The 20636-nt window shown below is 35.4% G+C and overlaps 1 protein-coding gene across 1 annotated transcript in view; it reads right to left on the bottom strand.

Annotated features, from left to right (window-relative positions):
• Window positions 1–834: 834 nt before the first annotated feature.
• TRIM36 (tripartite motif containing 36) overlaps window positions 835–20636 on the bottom strand; it is a 31168-nt gene continuing 11366 nt past the window's right edge. The window contains exons 3-10 of the mRNA XM_083356614.1: window positions 20129–20454; window positions 15734–15880; window positions 13158–13253; window positions 10228–10481; window positions 9541–9665; window positions 7669–7962; window positions 5327–5624; window positions 835–2815 (exon numbers count right to left, since the gene is read on the bottom strand). Of these exons, the coding sequence (XP_083212740.1) occupies window positions 2449–2815; window positions 5327–5624; window positions 7669–7962; window positions 9541–9665; window positions 10228–10481; window positions 13158–13253; window positions 15734–15880; window positions 20129–20454 (1907 nt within the window). The 3' untranslated portion in view covers window positions 835–2448. The remainder of the gene's footprint in view (window positions 2816–5326; window positions 5625–7668; window positions 7963–9540; window positions 9666–10227; window positions 10482–13157; window positions 13254–15733; window positions 15881–20128; window positions 20455–20636) is intronic.

Genomic DNA, 20636 nt, shown 5'->3' with positions numbered 1-20636 from the left:
ATCTAGCATACAGTATTGAATTATAACAACTGAAAATCCAACCTATTGGAAGGGGTCAGAGAAGGCTTGCTTAGTAAGTTATATTTATTATTCTAGCAGCAGGAAGAAAGAAAACAGGTGCCCAAAGGATATTATAGTAGGCACCTCCTAAATGGGGGGGCATCATGAAGACTACCAATATACAACCCATTCATCACAAAAGTGACTCAGAATGTATGACAGAAGCTACCCTGAAACTTCAGTCATTATCTGCTCTATAAGAGTAAAGGGGCTTAGATAATATCGAAGAAGTGAAGAATGAAGGACAGATAGTGTATAACTAAAAAAGTTAAACAATTTTTACTCATAAACAAACTAAATTACTGAATCATTTACTATTAGTACTATACACACAGAAGACCTTACAGTACTGCATTGTCAAGGATTTGCAAGCAGAATTTGGATTAAATTAACCCTAAACTTCTTTAGAAAATTTTTACTAGTAGCTGCAAGTCCTTGATTTTTTTTCACTATTAGTATTGATTGAAAAATAAAATGAGACACAAATTATGAATGGTAAACCTGTAGCATGCAGCATAAATGTTTAATCATGTATGCAAGAATTTATAAAGCCATAAAGCTGTAATGAATAAAATTTAATTTTACCATATACCACTGTAAAGCAAAACCTAATTTAATCAAAGCTTTTATAAAATGACTGTGCTTCTGAAGTGTATTCCTGCCTCACAACACATCAATTTTCTCATAACAGTAATGTAGTAACCAGGTGGAAATATAAGAAGAAACAGCTGTTTTATTTGTTATTTTTATTAGAAAAAAACTGAGAAGGCAATCTTCAGAAATGTTACATTTCCACTTCACAATATCTTCAAAACAAGGCCTTATGGGTTGTAGTAAAGCTTCAAAAATTATTTTGTAAAAAACTATCTCCATGATGTACCTTTACCTAGAGTTCACCAATTATAGAGTGGTTACCAACTTGTTAGTTACAGCAGCTATATTGTGAGTAATCTACATAACGTTTAGCTTAGTCTGTATGTAAAGTGCAGAAAATAAAACTTTTTTTTTCATTTTTTGTTTACCATATAGCTAGATGTTTCCCTGGTCCCTTAAACTAAAAAAAAACACCACTTTTTGCATTCAGGAGGCCCTGAACGTTCTACTATTTCCCAGCACTAATTATTATTTTTAATTCAAACAGCGTGTGTAAAGGCAGAAAAAAAATGTTCAAATCCACTGGGTAGATTAAATTGATAGTATTAATTAAGCTGACATTAGGCAGAATGTAAATTCACTGTAAATAAATAATTATCACATTATAAATAAAAAATCTTAAATTAATGCTTTGGGTTATTATTGATTCAGAGTAACTAGTGCTTACCAAATCTTGGAAAACTACTGCATAGTTGATATTTTTTGAAACAGTATTTAACACATAAAGTGGACTACATACATCTACTTATGTAAAACAAATTAAAAACCCTATGACCTGAAGTGCAGAGCTTCACAAACATGAAGCAATATTTTTTACACATTTAAGTAGATTATATGGACCTTTAGACAATTTTATATGGATTGCTTTTTAGCTATTAAGTTTAGACTGATGATGACACCTTAATTTCAAACTTAATTATCAGTGCTTTTATTCTAAACACACTGATCGCCTTAATTTTATGAACAATTAAATGTGCCAAAAATTTTCCTTAAAGAAAAATATAAAATGCAAATTGTATCTGCATTTTATCCCCCCCCCCTCTCAACACAAGTCACATATGCAGAGGTTTTAACCTCAGGATTTGATGAAAAATTGCACTTATTTAAACATATATTAAATACAGCATATAGGATAACCTAAAATACTGAAAACACACATAAGAACCTTTTAATCACTGTTGCGATTACGTGTTTTAAAAATCAATCATATGAATCGTAATAAATCCGTGTGAGACACAGTAACTGTGATTCATTATTATCCATCTCCTAAATACTACCAGTTCACTCATAGCTTGGATTCACAAAGCACTTTGCTCTGATGCAAAGATAGTTTCTGAGACACTTGACCACTCAGGATAGTCAAAATTAGCTCCTTCTGAAGTGAATAAGTCTATAATTACAAAAAAAGAAGAGCCTATTTCCATTTGTTTAAAAATGGAATGTAAACGGCAGCAATATCAGAAATAAGGATTCAAACTTAAACAGCCTGACAGGTTTCCAGTTTATAAAAGTCCATGAGGGTGCTAATCTGAGTATCCATGGTCACTATATGACAAAAAACAATTCAAAGAGGTCTTCAAGTATAGTTTTCTGGACACTAGGCATTTAGTAGACATGGGGTTTTTTTGCAATTAAAAAACAAAAGAAAAACAGACTCAAAAGCAGGGGGTGCAGCAGATTCACTTGGAGTTATGATGTAATTAAGACACAAATCTAAAGGTGGGTCCTTGGATATTAAATGTCTTCATCCTGATACTGCAGGTATTTTGCTGCAATCGTTTCTTCTAGATGAATTCCTGAGCTCCCCATTAATGCAAAAGCTGGATACATTTTACCAGAGCATTCCACTGGGCGTTCATAAAGACACTTCATCCGATCTGCATCGTAGAATCCAATGTTGCCTTTGTCACAGTCAAGGCAGATTCCGATGTTTGATGGCATGGGAAGAACTCTGTTCACACAATCTTTTGGAGCAGCTGAAGCAGATGATGCCTTAGGAATAAACATTTTTTTCATGCCTATGGTTATCAATGTGAAAGGCTGCAAGGACTCAGCAAAGATGTCTTCACTCCCACTGTCATGACCACTGTCTTGTTCGTATCTGAAAAATAAATACTAGTCATGCACAATACTCAGGGTTTCAGTGAATTTTTCAGACTTCACTACAATGTTCACACAATATAATTTTGTCTTTAAAAATACTGTACAATATCACAATGTGCTTGTAGCAGAGAATTATAACTAAAGATAAATTGCTTTTGCTTTATTAAATATTTCTTGCAACAAACAGTCTAGAAAGGATTTTAATTTATTAGAACATTTAAGTGATCAAAATGCTTTTTCCAGATGAATTGCAATACAGTCATATTGGGGATGCAATCTGGCTGCAACACTATTTCAGTGTAAACTGTTAGGGGGAAAATCCTGTAATAATAAAAAGCAATTCACCCTAATCCAGTACTCACCTCAGATAGCGTGCGCCAGCAGGAATACAAGCAGTCTGTATGGCACTTCAAGTCCTCTTAATCTACCCTGCCTAATACAATTTACAATAGTTCACTTAGTGACCACTGAAAGTTATAACGGCCCAGAAAAAGTGATTTATGACCCTTTTCCACACTTACGACTGTTGCAATATCTCCATGGTCATGTGATCAAAATTCAGATGGTTGGCAACTGACTCATTTATGACAATTGCAGTGTCCCATGGTCATGTGATCACATTTTGCATCCTTCTGACAAGCAGTGTCAACAAGGAAGCCAAATTCATTTAACAACAACAAAGTGTTACTAACTTAACTGCAACAATCCACTTAACAACTGTAGCAAGGAAGGTCATAAAATGGGGCAACTTTCTCGTTTAGCAAATTTTGGGCTCAATTGTGGTCGTAAGTCAAGGACTACTGGTATAGATTCATATACGGTATTGGTTGTAACTAATCCATATCACAAGTATTTCAATCTTCCATAATCTTAATCCTTAACAAAGCCTCATATAGTCTAATCCAAGGGATTCCATGGTTTTGCTGAAAAATACATTTACAAAATATGACCTTATCACATTTTGTTGTTCTCGAGATCTACCTATTATTTCATCATTTCACTTTATTGCCTCAACTGACTTCTTTTAGATCAATGGTCCTCAATCTTTCTGGCTCCTTGGACCGGTGGCAGCAGCGGATGGTAGCAGGGGGTATGGTTTTGCACACATAACCTTAAGTCCAGCGCATGCGCAAATGACACTTCATGCACTGGTCTTAGAATTCTTATAAAGACATATTTTTTCTGTCTGGGATTAGCTTGTTCTCAGATTGCCTTTTATATGACTTAAATTTCATGTCTCCCTTCTAATCTACAGTTTTAGAAGTATTATATTTGTATTTCTTTCAGCTAGATGTATTCTTTTCTACCGGTAGTCCTCGAGTTACGAATGTAATGGAGCCTGCCCATTCCATTTGTAACTCGAAAATTCGTGGGAATGAATCTCGTACCATAAACAAGATCACTCCCTTGCTCGTTAAGACGCACACAGCTCGTTAAGTGCACATGAGTTATCTCAGGGTGGGGAAGGCCATGTGGGGGCTAGTGATGGAACAGACCCCCAAGGCCTCCCTGACCCACTAAAATACCTCACCCTTCCCCCTCCCTGCCATGCCGGACTCATTTACATTGCAAAAATCCTCTCTGCTGCAGTTTCTTTCCCTTTGAGGGAGAGGAGAGTCGGCTTGGAAATGCTTTTCACACCGACAATGAAAGCCCCTGGATGCTTTAATATCGCGTGAGTTCAAGAGAGATTGTGGCCCCCAGACTTCCATTCTAAGGGGGAGTGTTTGCTTCATTTGCTTGCCTATGGGGCAAAGCGTGGAATCGGAGTCAGCTGGGCACAGGAACCAATGCCGCCTGTGGCCCAGGTGCGCTACTCGCTCGCATGCACTGGCCTTAGTTTGAGGACAGGAACAAAGCCTTCAATTGAGCGGGGAAGCATTGTGGGGCAAATCACCTTGCACCTATGTCCAAGCTGCTTACAACGGCAGCAGCCACAATCTCCCCATCCTAGCCAGCATCTAGCCCTCCCGATTTACTCCTTGCCTGACCGGCCAGTAGCCCAAATCCTGACTGCATTTCTCCTTGTTGTCCTCTCAATTCAAGCGGCGGCAGCATACTGTATATAAAATTATAAATTTCTAACTTGAGGGAAGTATCTACATATTTTTAAATCATATACTTAAGTGTGTCATATACTTAAGTGTATGATATGTAATGGCTAAGACCCTGGATGTACCCCTCGTGGATTATTGTTGCTGTTCTTGTTATTAAGTCTTATTTTTTTAATAGCAGACTTCTCTCATCAAAAGATCACCAAAGTGCTTTTGGAACCCTGTTCAATGAAAGCATGTTGGAATCCATTTGACATACACAGTCTAAAATTCCCTTGAGCATGACTTTCTTTATTCTGTATTTCCATAGATGCAGATCGTTATCTAAAATATTATCTTCCATATTAACATCCAATTAATGTATTTGAACTAATGGATAAAAGCTAAGCTATTAAATTACAACAGCAAAGAATTTAAAATAAAATCTATGAAAACAATAGAAAGTGATTACTTACCTGGGGCTACTTAATTCACGAGAATTGTGGAACCATTCTTGGATCTTAGCCTCAGATGCAACTCCTACTTTCACAAGATATGAATAGGGTTCCACATGGAAAGCCCAAAAATGCTTTCCTTTCACAACACCAGTGTCTCCAACAATGTAGTCCAGGGCAGTGTAACAGCCTTGATGGATACGTTCGGCTTCCAAAAGCAGAGGAAACCCAGCTCTGCTTTCCACAACATTTCTTCTTGCATTTAGCAGAAGACGTTCACTATTGTAGCCACATTTGTCATCCAAAAGAAAACTGAAAACTAAAAATGTATAACCAGTCAGTAATAGAATTATAGCTTCGGAAAATATCCCAAAGAGGAGAATAATAAACATCTCTCTCTCCTAAAATTTCTAGACTACCCAATTCCATGACTTTGGGAGGCTTAACATGTATAAGCAATAAAATCAAAATAAAATCCAGAAAAGTGTTATTTAGAGGGAACAACAAAAAGTTCTAAAGAATGCAGGTAGCCTTTAGTTACAACCAATTCACTCAGTGACCTTGGGAATTTATGATAATACTGAAGGGTCTTTCAATTGGTCCTCAAAGTTCCGGCTGTTGCACTGTCCCCATGGTCACGTAAACAAAATTCAGGTACTTGGCAACCAGCTCACACTTACAACTAGATGCAGCATCCCAGAGTCACATGATTATCATTTGTGTCCTTCCCTGCTGGCTTTCCTCAAGCAAAGTCAGCGGGAAACTGGTAAAAAAAGTCACAAGTTGCTGGGGTGAATCTTCCCTCCATCTTTTTTCATTTGCGTGTATCACACCCTCCATTCGCACACACCTTCTACTCTTTTTACATGGCCTCCCTATACCTACATGCACTTCAAACCCCCTTCCCCAACTTCCCTAGAATCACACATGCTCTGTACCCTCTTCCCATGGCCTCCCTGCTATGCATACACACATGCACATACATGCACTACCACACTCTTTTTCCTTGGCCTCCCTGCAACTGCACACATACCCTATGTCCTCTTTCTCTGGCCTCCCTGGACTCGTACAAATTTACATGTACCCAACACTCATTTTCCCTGGCCTCCCTGCACTTGTACACATGCACCTCATACCCTCTTTCATGAGCCTCTCTGCACTTCCACACATGCACACGTGCATCATCTTTCCCCTGCTTGAGCTCATGCCACACCAAAAACCCCTCCCAATTCACTGCAACCTGTCCTCCCTAGGTCTCCCTCACCCCATTGCAGCACGCATTCCTTACTTCCTCAGTTTCCTGCTTACCTACTTGTGCATCTTAAGTTATGATGATAATCAGAACTACCTGGATTGCTGCCACCAAGCAAAGTGGTGATGTTATGCTTTATGACTACATCAGTGATGGCGAAACTTTTACAGACCAAGTGCCCAAATTGCAGCCCAAAACCCACTTACGTATCATCGGGTGCCGGGGCATGACCCATTGGGTGGGTGTGACCAATTGGGTGGGCGTGGCTGCGATGGTAACGGTAGACTGGGTGGGACTAAAAAGTTCAAACAATCAATTCCAAATTTGCGAGATTTTTTTTTCCCCACGAGAAGTTGAAATTGATTGATTGAACCTTTTTTCCCCCCACATGGCGGCGATGAAAAAAGTTTTATAAAACCCAGCTGAAGGCCTAGGACTGGGGCAAAGGCACGTGTGCCCACATAGAGGGCTCTGCATGCCACCTGTGGTATGCGTGCCATAGGTTCGCCACCACGGGACTACATTGTTTAGCAATGGCAATCTTGGCCAACTGCAGTTATAATTCGAGGACTACCATAGATAGATAGATAGACAGATAGATAGATAGATAGATAGATAGATAGATAGATAGATAGATAGATGATGGCAAACAGATAGTTTATACTTGGAATAGTATTTTAAAGTAACTGCCATTCTTAAGGAATCTCAAAAATAGTTATAATTTTTGTCAATATATTTCTTCTGATGCATTATTAGAAAATGGGCAGTAAACCAAATAAATAGATTTAATTTTTGCTTTTATCCAAATCGTTATAGAATGCTTTTTTCTCTAAAAACAAGCATTACTTTATATTCACATATACTAAAAATATTTTCTTCATTCTGATTTAAACATTCAATAAACTCAGTACAAAGACATATATCATGGCATTTTATATCTCACTATAGCAACTTCAAAGACTGACGAGAATCTGTGAATATCATCTAAATTCTGTTGTGTGTAGACTTATTAAGTATGATTGTTTAAATTTATACCTAAGACTCTTCAGTTTCACTAATTGCAACAAGAGAACAGGGACAAAAGTATCATGTATATATATTTTTATTGTACCTGGAGCTGGTGGTGTACGTAAGATAAGTTCTCTGCTCCATGGGCTACAGATAGATCCTTTATATCCTTTGACCCTAAAGGCATAGGTACTGTTTGTGTCAAGGTCAGAAATTATTTCACTTTTAGTGCAGACTTCGATTTCTTGCCATGCTGAATTAGCCTCTTCTTTATTAAGCCTGCGATATTCAAGTATGTAAGTATCAGCTGAACCTGTTTTCTGTGGATGATCCCAACAGATCAAAGCTTTGTTATACATTTTGCTCCGTTCCTCACTGATTTCTGGTATGTCATTCCCTGAATAAAACAGAAGATATTACATATAAAAATACTAATAGAAGAAAAATACATTTATATATAAAATACATTTTACTCTACATATAGATATTCATAAAATTAAGTGGTGTTGTCTTCATCCTGCATATCCAGCCAGGTTTAGCTGTGTTCAATTCTCAACTAGACATCATTTTTGATAACCAGAAGCAAATTGAGACATTTTAGAGGTTACTTACCCACACATATTATCCTCACCAAACCATAGTACTGCTCATAACATACCAACTTCTCCCTTGCAACAAACTTTATTACACCAGGGGTAAACAAAATTTTGGCCTGCCTGCATAGATATCCAGAGAACACCTGCATCATCCCATTACCCAAGAGGTATAATGAATAGGGGCAAGCATTTTCTATAGGGTTCCCTTCCAGTGGAATATTCCATTAATTGACCTGAGGATCAACCTACCCATTCTTCCAGAAGACTGAAAAATATCTGGCTCTTCCAGATGGTCATTGTAGATTGATTGTGGCATAATCAATGTTAAAATTAGTTTTATGGTACCATATTATGTTTTCTATTTTATTATCTTTATAATATTTTGCTTGGTCCCAGTCAAGCCAGATGTTTAGACTGGATTTGACATTTTAAGATAGGCAACTATTCTTATTTGATGCTGTTAAAGGTATCAACATGGGATGTAAGATGTTCCACATAAAACTGCCTTTTGCAGTTGACTGATGGTGATTTTATCAATGGCAATGGTGTTCAAATGGTGTTCCAGATCTTTTGGAACTGTACCCAAGATGGCTATTACTATTGGCAGTATCCTTGCTTACTTTTGCAACAGTCAATTTTACTTCTGTTTACAGATCTTTGTATTTGTAATTTTGTCCAGTTCCTTCTCTTCTATGATAAATAAATAAAAACTGCTATATCCACTATCTAGACTTTTCTATCTTTCTTATCAACAATTGTTAAGTTTGGGGTGCTATAGGGCAGGTTTTTGTCCATTTGAATTCTAAAGTCCCAAAGCACTTTAGCTTCCTCGTTTTTTATTATTTTGTCTGTTTGGTGATCCCAACAATTTTTGCTTGCAAATAGTATTTCTTGCAGATATTCCATTGTTGCTACTTAGCCATGCTACTGTTTGTAGTCAGTCTGCACAATTTCTTGCAGCACCTAACTAGTTAGTCCTCCATTTCTTCCATTTCTTTGTGTAGGCAGCAATTGCTGTCTGTTGCTGTCTTCTCAATTCTGCCTTGGTATGCATTTTTCTTAAGAAATAGGAAGCCAGAAATAACTCCTCTGTCTGTTTCTTCAATTTTTCTTGCTCTTAGCCATTGCCACATTCTGCACCCACTCAAACAGTATATATGAAGTCAGATTTACCAGAGATGTTAGCAATATCTTGTTCCTAATGGGCAATTTCTCTGCCTATAAGAAATTCCCATTTGAGGATGACCAAGTGTGTATTCAACCAATTTTTGAAGAATATTGAATACTGTATCAAGAGCAAACTGTTTACAAATACAGTTTCTCTCGTTCCCTCTCTGAGGTGGGAAGAGGTTTAATGTTTCTTCCTTTAATAAACTTACCGTTTGAATGGAAACACATATTTTCAAGAGCTTCCTGTTGCTTTTCTATGTCAAGAACAAAGTCTTCAAAAGAAGCTTGAGCTGCAGGCCTGAAGCTCTTCAAAGATTCAGTAGCTTTCTGAATTCTAGACAGAGATGATTACTAATATTATACACACACTAACAAATTACCTTTGAGGCCTTAATATGAGAGAAAATATGAATGTATACCATTCAAGAACCATACCAACATGCATGATTCTTTACTTATTACTTCTAGCTGAAAATTAATAAAAATAATTATTTCACTAAAGAAAATCCCTATATTATCATGAAATTAGTTAACACTAGCAGCTGAACTAAAGTTCATATAAATTGGGGATAAAATTTTCAAGATGGTAACATGTAATCCATCAAAAATTCTCTTATGCAAACTAACTAAAATCGATAGGAACGGAATGGCTCTCATCTTGCATTATATCTTTGGGTCCAAAGCAGAACATGCATCAGCAGAACATACTTCTATAGGTACATAAGGCAAGTTTCTAGTTTTTGTGCCAGTTACCCCTGTGCTGCATGCATCCTAAACCAGTGGGTACTATTGGAGAAATGCTTTGCAAAAGTACAAAAGGACATTGGAAAATTCCCAAGAGACATGCAAAACATTACGACAATTCAAGCTACTCTGAAAAGAAATAAATTACATACCTATCATGAAGCTGCTTTGCTGTTTGAACAAAACAGGATGGGTCTGTTTCTTTGAGAACTTCTTGTGCATATCCCACTAGGCCATTATTTTCTAGAAGTCCCTGATACTCTTCTATTTGAGAATGCAATTTCTCCATTCTTAAACTTTTTGATGTTTCAATAGCTCTAAGTGCAGTGTTTTTCCTGTCCTCCAAAACACGAAACAGCTTATCGAAGTTATTAGAAGCTTCCTCCTTTGCTCTTTCACCATTGCACTGTTTTTTTTAAATTAAAGCGAGATAATATATTAATTTTAAACACATTTTTGATTAATTTCAAGAACAATTTCACTGAAAGTAGTGAGATTGATGTGATATACAAAAGCAGAATTCTTTCTATAAGTTAAAAGTATTTGATACATTGAAATAACATCTTTCATCTTTATGATTCTGAAGTATGGTTGTTTTTAAACAAAACATTTAAAAACATAATTTTAAGTGTCAACATTTAGCTACCGTATTTTCCGGCGTATAAGACGACTGGGCGTATAGGACGACCCCCTACATTTCCTGTTAAATTATAGGGTTTGGGCTATACTCGCCGTATAAGACTACCTACCCCTCTTCCAAAGCACACCAAATAAAAATTAAAAAACATCAGATTTGATTTTAATATGGTAATTTTAATTCAAATGCTTATGACATGCAGGTGCTTAGTAGGAAAACTGTCACTTATAAACATAAGGCTGTTTATCATCAAACATGTAAACATAAAACAGTGCAAGTGGATTAAACTATAATAATAATAATAATAATAATAATAATAATAATAATAATAATAATAATAATAATAATAATAATAATAAGTTGGAGGGGACCTTGGAGGTCATCTAGTCCAACCCCCTGCTAAGGCAGGAAACCCTATACCATTTCAGACAAATGGCTGTCCAGTCTCTTCTTAAAAACTTCCAGTGTTGGAGCATTCACCACTTCTGGAGGCAGGTTGTTCCACTGGTTAATTGTTTAACTGTCAGGAAGTTTCTCCTTAGTTCTAGGTTGCTTCTCTCCTTGACTAGTTTCCATCCATTGCTTCTTGTCCTGCTTTCGGGTGCTTTGGAGAATAGCTTGGCTCCCTCTGCTTTGTGGCAGCCCCTGAGATAATGGATCACTGCTATCATGTCACCCCTCACCCTTCTCTTCGTTAAACTACACATACCCAATCCCAGCAACCGTTCCCTATTTTCCTAATTCACTTTTTCACTTTTCCTAATTCACTCTAAAGCTTTCCCTGCGCAGAGCCTTAAGTAACACCAGCTGCCTGCAATTAGTGCAGGTTCGCATCCCACCAGGCTCAAGGTTGACTCAGCTTTCCATCCTTCCAAGGTAGGTAAAATGAGGACCCAGATTGTTGGGGGCAATAAGCTGACTTTGTAATAATGCTGCTTGGGGGGGGGTGAAAGCCCTAATAAACAGGCATATAGACAGAATGAAGGCTATTGCTAAGCACATTGATTTGTGCTTTAAATTGTAAGCCACCCTGAGTCTTCGGAGAAGGGCAGGATATAAATGGGATTTTTTTTAAAAAAAGACCAAATGGGAGATCCACTCCAGGTTTTCCAGCAAGCCCTGTCCCTAAATTTTCAGCACCCGGCGTATAAGACAACCCCTGACTTTTGAGAAGATTTTCATGGGTTAAAAAGTAGTCTTATACACCAGAAAATACGGTACTTTGCTTTCTATGTTACAGAGACATGTTTACAATCCAACTCTTTACACATGTGCAACTAGCAATGGCAAACTACAATTGTGAATAAAGAATTACTCTTAAAAATTTTGACACCAGAACAATTAGGATAAATATATTAGGATGAAGAAACACTTCATCTGAATTACTTCTCTACATTAAATGTTAGGCTTCAAGGACACAGTAGTGGAAAACTGCTAGAAAAAAATAGGAAAAGACTATTTTTTTAAAAACAGCATGTTTTTAATAGAAGCTTTTCAAAACTCTTTAAAAAATGAAATATTTTCACTGTGCATTTCAGAATAATAAATTATGGATATTTCAATCTCACTATCTTAAAGACAATTTTGGGGAGGAAAGGGTGAGAGATGCCTGTTCAGTATGCAGGCATTTAGCAAATATTTTTCCAATCAGGGCTGACCATGGGGCCAAAGACCAAAGAGTGACAAAGAGCAAGGAGTCTGCAGCACTTCCTTTTCTGGGAAAGATAAGCTACTCAGCTTGTCCCAGAGAGCATGCTTTCTTACCTAGCAGGCTGAGGGAAACAGTAGTGTCTTTACACTTTCCACTTTCTCCATTCTTATACTACTTTTTTTCTAATTTGCACAAAATAGAAAAATGGGCTAGCATTTTCTTGATTGTGGCATAATTTTCTGAATATTTTATATAGATTACCAAGTTGTAGAATATGATAGATATGATTTTAAATAAGAGACATTCTAAAATTAAATGTTAGCTGCTCAGCTGCCAAATATTTTCATTTGATAGTCATAATAGCTAGCAATACACTTATGGGCAACTGTCACGGGTACGGTAACTGAATGACCTGTTGTAGCGCAATTTTCTAATACAACATAAACCTATTTAAGAAGCAGAAACTGTGTAGCTCAGGGGTCTTCAAACTTGGCCCTTTTATGACTTGTGGACTTCAACTCCTAGAGTTCCTCAGCCAGCATGCCTGGCTGAGGAATTCTGGGAGTTGAAGTCCACAAGTCATAAAAGGGCCAAGTTTGAAGACCCCTGGTGTAGCTCTTTCTTTCTTTTAATAAAATATGCAAGATCTTGAAATAAATCTGTCTAAGTATAATGGATAGTTTCAATAAAATTCAATAAACATTGTTCATGTAGAAATTCACATTAATACTAGTACTATTAAAGAGCCACAAAGTAGGCCTTTTTTGCCCATGGCAAAAATAAGTAGTTCTTACCTCAGCTTCTTTCACTAAAAGACCAAGCTCTGTAATTTGGTTTTTCACATGGCTCTCCTTACTAATGAGGTAGTGTATATCCTGTGAAAGTTTCTCCTACAAAAAATCATGGTTAAAAATGATTGTAAAGATCTATTTTTGCATTTGAAGTTAGTGAATACATAGAATATTAGTATTTTTGTTTTGTGATTGACAGTTTGGTTCAATAAACTACTATGTTCTATATTATCTATTGAAACTACAGCCCAGCAATTATTTTAGAGTTAACTAAAAGTGCAGATAATTCAATCAAGACATGAGAATAAAGAAGTGTGATGGGCCTTGGCATAAACTATGTAGGCACAATGTCAAGTATATGAAAGCTGCATTAAAAAGGTAACCATGTTCTTTCACTAATATGGAAACATTTGTAGTTTCACTAATTCTAATTGCTTCTTTGTTTACTTATAAATTAAAAAGCTTATTAAAAGAATACGGCATAGAATAAGTCCATTAAAACCTGCAGTAAACCAAAACAACTTTAGCCAATATTATATATTATCAAATTACATGCTTTGTCTCTGTTCCAACAGCTAATTTAAAATGATATTGGTCCCATCAAATATTTATCTATTTGAAGAGATGGCATAAGTCAATGTAAGGTATTCAGTGATGCAGATTAAATTTAAATGTTCTCCTTCAAGGATATTAAAAAATTTGCAAACTATGGCCATGACCTGGCATTATAGATGGAAATACACAAATGTGCCTAGACGTTAAAACATGATTTAGACTACAGATGTTTAAACAAAGTTGAAGTCAATTTTTTTTCTAAGGAAATTTCTAATATTCTATACATATAACCCACTTTGAAAGGTGAAAATTATTGAGCCTGCTGGTTGCAAAATTGTGGCATAAGTCAGAATCAAGTAAAAAAAACAAGACTGAATGCTATCTAATTATTCTAAAATTGGCTTGTCTGAACTACGAATACAAATACTGTTTCAGAACTGTATTGTGGAACTATTTTCCTGTAGAAGAAATATACATTATTGCCTGATATGATGGAACATTTTAGATTATAAATCTTGATAAACAACTTTTAATGGTTCTTTCAGAAAGGATATACTGTATTTCTCATTGGACAGAAAAAAAATGATTTTTACTTATATTTGCTTAGGGGAGGCTTAAGAAAGGATTGATAGATTGGTTGGATAATCTGAAGCTCCAATAATAACTGAAACTTCCCAAATTTTCAAACAGATTTCTATATAGGCCATTTACAAAAAATAAAAACGATATTCCATATTTAGTGTAAATGGTAAAAAAACATTTAAAAAACAAAAACGTCTGTTTCCACAAGCCTCAGTTTGACATACCACCAAGAAAATACTGATGAATCACAGAAAGAAATTCTCTCCATGATGAAATTAATACAAGAAACAATTGCCCTAGCTCTGATGAGATTAAAAATAACGCAAAGGAGATAAAAGAACAATTTTCTAATTTAAATCTACAAACGCAGAAAATAACGACAGAGAAGGAAATAGCAACTCAGAAAATAGAAGGAAAACTAGAGAAAGCTGACCCAAATATGTAGGATCCAAAGGAAAAAACTAACAACCAGACTCAAGACAAATGAAGAATTAGAAGACATAACAATAATATTGGAAATGTAAAAGACATTTTATCAAACAAGATTTCAGAGCATACTGGACAATAAGGAAGGAAAGCCGATGGAATGGAAGATGGAGCTGTTACCAGAACTGTGGAGAATTGGAGAAGGAGGGAGGCTGTTTAATGAATATCAATGGGCTAGTTCTTCCAAAAATACTTTAACTAAAATGTTTCTTTTGCTCCAAATAATATGCACAAAAATAGAGGAAGAATTATTTGATGATCCAAATGCACTGACTTGGAAAGTTAGTTGGCAAAGGAAGAAAGCTAGAGTAAGACTGAAGAAAACAGAAGCTTTGACCTATTGTATTATCAATTACTGATGTTTAAATATGGTTAAGAATAGATTGCTAGAAATAGAAATATTATTATAACTAGATAGATAAGATTGGTAATCAGAGTATCATATTTTGGCCTGAAAAGGGAAATAAGAAAATGCTAAGAAGTTTAAATAAGGGAAGCTTTTGGTTACCCAAATATAACTTGTTTTGAAAATATAAATAATTGAGATATTTTGAATATGGATGGGAAATTAAAAATGGGGGGAAAAGCGAAAATAGGATCCTGACTGAATAAATGGATATTGAGTGCAAATGCAATTAAGATATGTTTTGGTTAGAAAAGATATTTTAAACTGATATCATTGATATTATTAGAAAACTGTAATAAATGCTGGTATTCAACTCTATATCTATTAATAAAATAAGAATTGTATTTGCTTAGTGTAGAAAAATGTTTATTACCGGAAGAAGAGAGGAGGTATTGGATGGTGTAATATTGGATTTAGTTTGAAGCTTATATGTACCACGGAATTATTAATGGACCCAGTCAACACATTGTCTATTAAGCACTTGTTTGTAAAAATAGAAAATCAATAAAATATTTATTTAAAAAAGCCAAGAAACAAAGAGGGGAGACACCTTGAGTGTTTTGTAGGCACTGCTCATGGTAGTCACTCGATGGTTTGCATGTGTACCACCCAATTTGCAAAGGTGACAAACGGGTCTTCTGCATATTTCACAGTACATATTTACTTTTTCCATTTCATGTTCCGGACACATCAAAATCTGAGAATAAAATAAAATATTCTTGAAGAACCGTGTAATGATGAACTAAAATCAGAAACATTTTTTGTTTTTCATACACATTTTAATATTTATGAATATATTAACATTATTTTCTTCCTTTCTTATAAGATAGTACTTATATACAAATGAATGGTTTAGTCCTCAGGCTACACTGTATCATATTATTAAAAAATGAATGTCATAAGTCCATTGCATCTTTCCAAAAAGGTTACCATTTCCTCACAAAACTTTCTCTTGTTCAATATTAAACAATTTTATGCTAGAATCTGTGTCTCCAGCCAATAGTTTTTCTTAATGTCTTCTTGAGATTTTCCACTGCAGAGGAAAAAGTTGCATGAGAAACTATCTCTGTAACATTGCATGGAGACTTCTTAAAATAATATTAATGTAACTATATAACTTCCACATACTATGACCTTATTCTAAGAAATACTGTATATTTTGTTATTTTGGAGAATTTCAATCTCATTTGCTTCCACTATCTTTTGAATAAATTTTATCTTAAGAATAGATCATTAGATCTTTTCTTTCAGACTCATAAGGTCTAGTTACCTGCATTTTTTCATCTTTTAAAATAAATGAAAACAAATTCCTTAACCATTTGTTTAGCATCAAAGCTTTCATTGTTTTCAGCTTAACTACATCAATTATAGCAGGGGTGTCAAACTTGCAACATCATGTGACATGTTGCGATGTATCGTGACTTTTGTTCCATTGCCGGGAATAGGGTGGGTGAGGTTTCGCCATGACACATCCAACCCGTCGGCTGGCAGTTTGACATGCCTGAATTATACCGTATTTTTCTAATTTCAGAATTAATGAAAAACATTATAGTTTTGGCTAAAGTATCACAATAGCCTAAAGTTTAATATTTTGAAAGCTCACTTAAATAGGATTACAAAATTACATTTTATTGAAGCCATTTAATTATAATTGGAACTAGCTCAAGAATATCACCATCTTCCCTAAGATATTACATATGCATTTATTCTTTAATAATTTTCCCAAGCCAGTTTTTTACAATTATAAGGATTTTTTTATTATTAATGGAAGGCACCTCCACTTATACAGTAGAGTGGAGATACAACAATATTTATAAGGCTGAAGCTGTAATCCTCTGCTGCAGGACATGCTACAAAAGCATTTTGCAAGAGGTAGAACATTATTGCATTTATAATATGGCTGGGAAACCGAGACGCTGTTTAACTATACTGATCAATTGGGGGAAAGATTGCTCATTGCTCCTGGGTGTCTGACAAATTATTTCATTTAGGCAATTTAAGCCATTTGTATAACTACATCATTATACAAAATGTAAAAATTATGTCACTCCTGGTGATTTTCATCATTTGCATAATAAAGATGTAAATGGATGCAAATCACATAATTTGTGCATAATCTGTTAGAGACATTGTAGATAGCAACAAAGATTATTTATATTAATGTCAATTTAACTGTTCATCTAGACCAGGGGTGTCAAACTGCTGGCCCGTGGGCCCGATGCGTCATGCCGAAATTGTGCCCACCCCATTGCCGGCAATTGGAAAAAAAGTTGCAATACGTCGTGACACATCATGTGACATTGCAAGTTTGACACCCCTGATCTAGACTATTTTGGTCCATTACAGTTTGCTAAAAGGAATTCTATTAAACTGAGATTTCACTACACAACTGTCGCCATCTCTAAGTATGGTTATGACAATTGTTTTTGCAATTCTACAAACTTTCTGGTATTTATTTAATTCAAGCTACTAGTCTAATGGGAAACACAGATTTGATACTGGTTCAAGATGCAAAGGAATGCAAGTATGAGCAAATTGTAAACTAGAGACTAGGAGAAAAGATAACAAAAGACTTGGAATAAAACTGAAAGCTAAACCTAATTTAATTTTCTAAACTGCACAATTTCATACATTATTCACAAGAAATTTCAGTATCAGGCTTCAATAGATAAATCTTAAGAATATAACATTCATCAGTCCAATTCATATTTTTTGCTTGAAGAATTAAAATATGTATATTAAAAAATCAGGAAGTAATCACAGAGACTCAGGATTTTCTACATTTTCTTACGTTTATGAAATATGAATATCATTTAAAATTGACAAAGAGATAAGTACTTATATAAGTAAAACAGTAATCTTGGGGTAACATTAGAAAACAGAAAGATGTTGAGCAGAAAGAAAGAGGAAATGTTCTATTATTTGCTACAGGGCATGCTCACTTGAAACTTGAACCCAGTTAACATCTGAATCCACAGCTATTCCACAAAATGTTATACTCTGATTCATGCTGAAGAACAATCTATTCACATCATACAATGAGGACAGAACTGATCTAAAAGCCAACTATCAAGCAGGTTTCCTCACTCTGAACAAATTGTTGAATAGCATAAAACTTCATCCATGATGTCAGAATTGCTACTGGGTGATGTGCAGCATAATGTGAGCTATAACTAGAGGTCACAAGACCACTTTTATGAGCTGGTTTTTTCAAGATATCAACTTTTCCCCAGTTCTCTGATCTTTGTCCCATTTAGCAGTGTGCAAGAATATCTGTTCTCAAAGTTTTAAGCATGGCTTTTACCACATTACCAAAAAATAAATCTGATTTTTTCTTTCTACATATTTACTATAATCTATTTATGAAAAGGGACGCGGTGGCTCAGTGGGTTAGGATGCTGAGCTTGTCAATCAGAAGGTCAGCAGTTTGGCGGGTCGAATCCCAAGTGCCGCGTAGCAGAGTGAGCGCCTGTTACTCGTCCCAGCTTCTGCCAACCTAGCAGTTCAAAAGCACATAAAAATGCAAGTAGAAAAATAGGGACCACTATGGTGGGAACGTAACAGCGTTCCGTGCGCCTTTGGCGTCTAGTCATGCTGGCCACATGACCACGGAGACGTCCTCAGACAAGCGCTGGCTCTTCGGCTTTGAAACGGAGATGAGCACAGGCCCCTAGAGTCGGAAACAACTAGCACGCATGTGCGGGGGAACCTTTACCTTTTTATTTATGAAAAACTGTCAGAACAAAGTCTATTTCAATTTCTCTGAAAAATAAAATCAAATAGTAAATCAAGGATGGCAACATTTTCAGCTGTAAGAATTCTATACAGGCCTATTTTTCCAGCAGTTTTACATCATTTTAAAAAGTATAAAAATAAAATATGGCTCCAATAAGGCTGGACACATGGCATCTATGATATACCTATTTGTGAACAAATATTATCTAACTTCCTGCTCTTTTTTTAAAAAATGAAATTTTGTGAGGCACGTGGTTCAATCAAACTGATTTATTGCTAAAGTCTATCACAGGAATCTTTTCAAGTAATGATCAACACCTGACTAGAGTTAGATAAGAGCCAATTGCACTCAAGGGGAGAGGGTTGGATTTAGTTCACTAGTGGCTACTTAACGATTCTAGCCTAATCCTCTTTTCACTCTGTCCCCTAGTTCTACCATTCCTTCTAAAAATTTGGCCAACAGCAAAAACTAGCACACTCCTTATTTTTATTTCTAAGAATACCAAATATAGTTTCACTACATGTTCTTAGAAAAAAAAATATATTAAACAGAGGCAATCATCATTTTGGGGGGAATGTACTCATACATCTACAAAATGGTGGTTTACAGTGGAAGAAATAATCCAATACAACTAGCAGTAAAACCTCAAATTCCATTTTAGCAGCATTAGGTTTCTTAACAAAATATTTAAGATTTAGGGGGACATCTTCAAATATAGTACTCTAATCAGCATATAAGAGCTTATTATGCTAAATAAAGTAATAAAGCTAAGCTAAAGAAAATACTAAGATTTCAGCAAAACTACACAAAGTAATATTACTTTATATTTTAGTAATAAAATTAATATAGATCTTAAAATACATTTCAAATTATTTGAATATAAAAATACATCTATATGCACTTTTAAAAAATAAGAAATATTAATACTATGCTTCTTACCCTAAATCTGCTTTGGTAATTACACTAAACTGTACATTTCCTCAAAGGGCAGCTTTTGCATATACTATATGCATTTCAGCTCATTCATCAACATCTATATAGCAACGTCAAAAGCTGAACAGTACTGTGAATGGTATTATTGGTACGTGTCTGTTAGGAACATTAAAGCAATTGTTTCATAGCAAAATTTAGTGAATAGTTGGTTTTAAACAAATGCATATACATTCAATTCTATGTGAGTAAATGCACACTGGAAAAAATACCACTTACTTTAGGTCTGAAATTGGTGGTTGGTCCCACATATTCATGTTGGGCTTTTAAAGTTCCCCAGGGATGATGTATTTTGAAGCATTCGTTGCAATAACTTGCACTACAATCCATGCAGCTCTTTGTGGATTCTTGTGCTGGAGGTTTACAGAGATCACACATAATAGCTGTGGCTGCCCTTGCTGCTTGCCTGTACCGTTCTACAATAGTTTCCAAGGTGACGTTTCGAAATAGGCCACTGATGCCACGTTCTCCTAGATCCACATCATGCCGGCATCCTGGGCAAGGGAAGGTAGTTGTCCTAGGAGTCAATGAATTGCGTTTCCAACCTGCATAGATGGTAGGATCTGGTTTAATTACAATGCAATAAAACACGTTTTACTTTTTTGAGAGATTAACAAATGCTAAAATACTGGATTGCATTTTTAAAAAATTAATGTACATTATAGGCAGATAGTAAATGAGTGTCATAAGTACTATTATTAAAAAAAACTTTTCAACTTGTTATTAA

The sequence above is a fragment of the Vipera ursinii genome (assembly GCF_947247035.1).
Source record: "Vipera ursinii genome assembly, chromosome: 2".
Taxonomy (NCBI): Eukaryota; Metazoa; Chordata; class Lepidosauria; order Squamata; family Viperidae; genus Vipera; species Vipera ursinii.
Note: the sequence above shows the minus strand (reverse complement) of the source record. Positions and strands in the feature narration are given on the sequence as shown.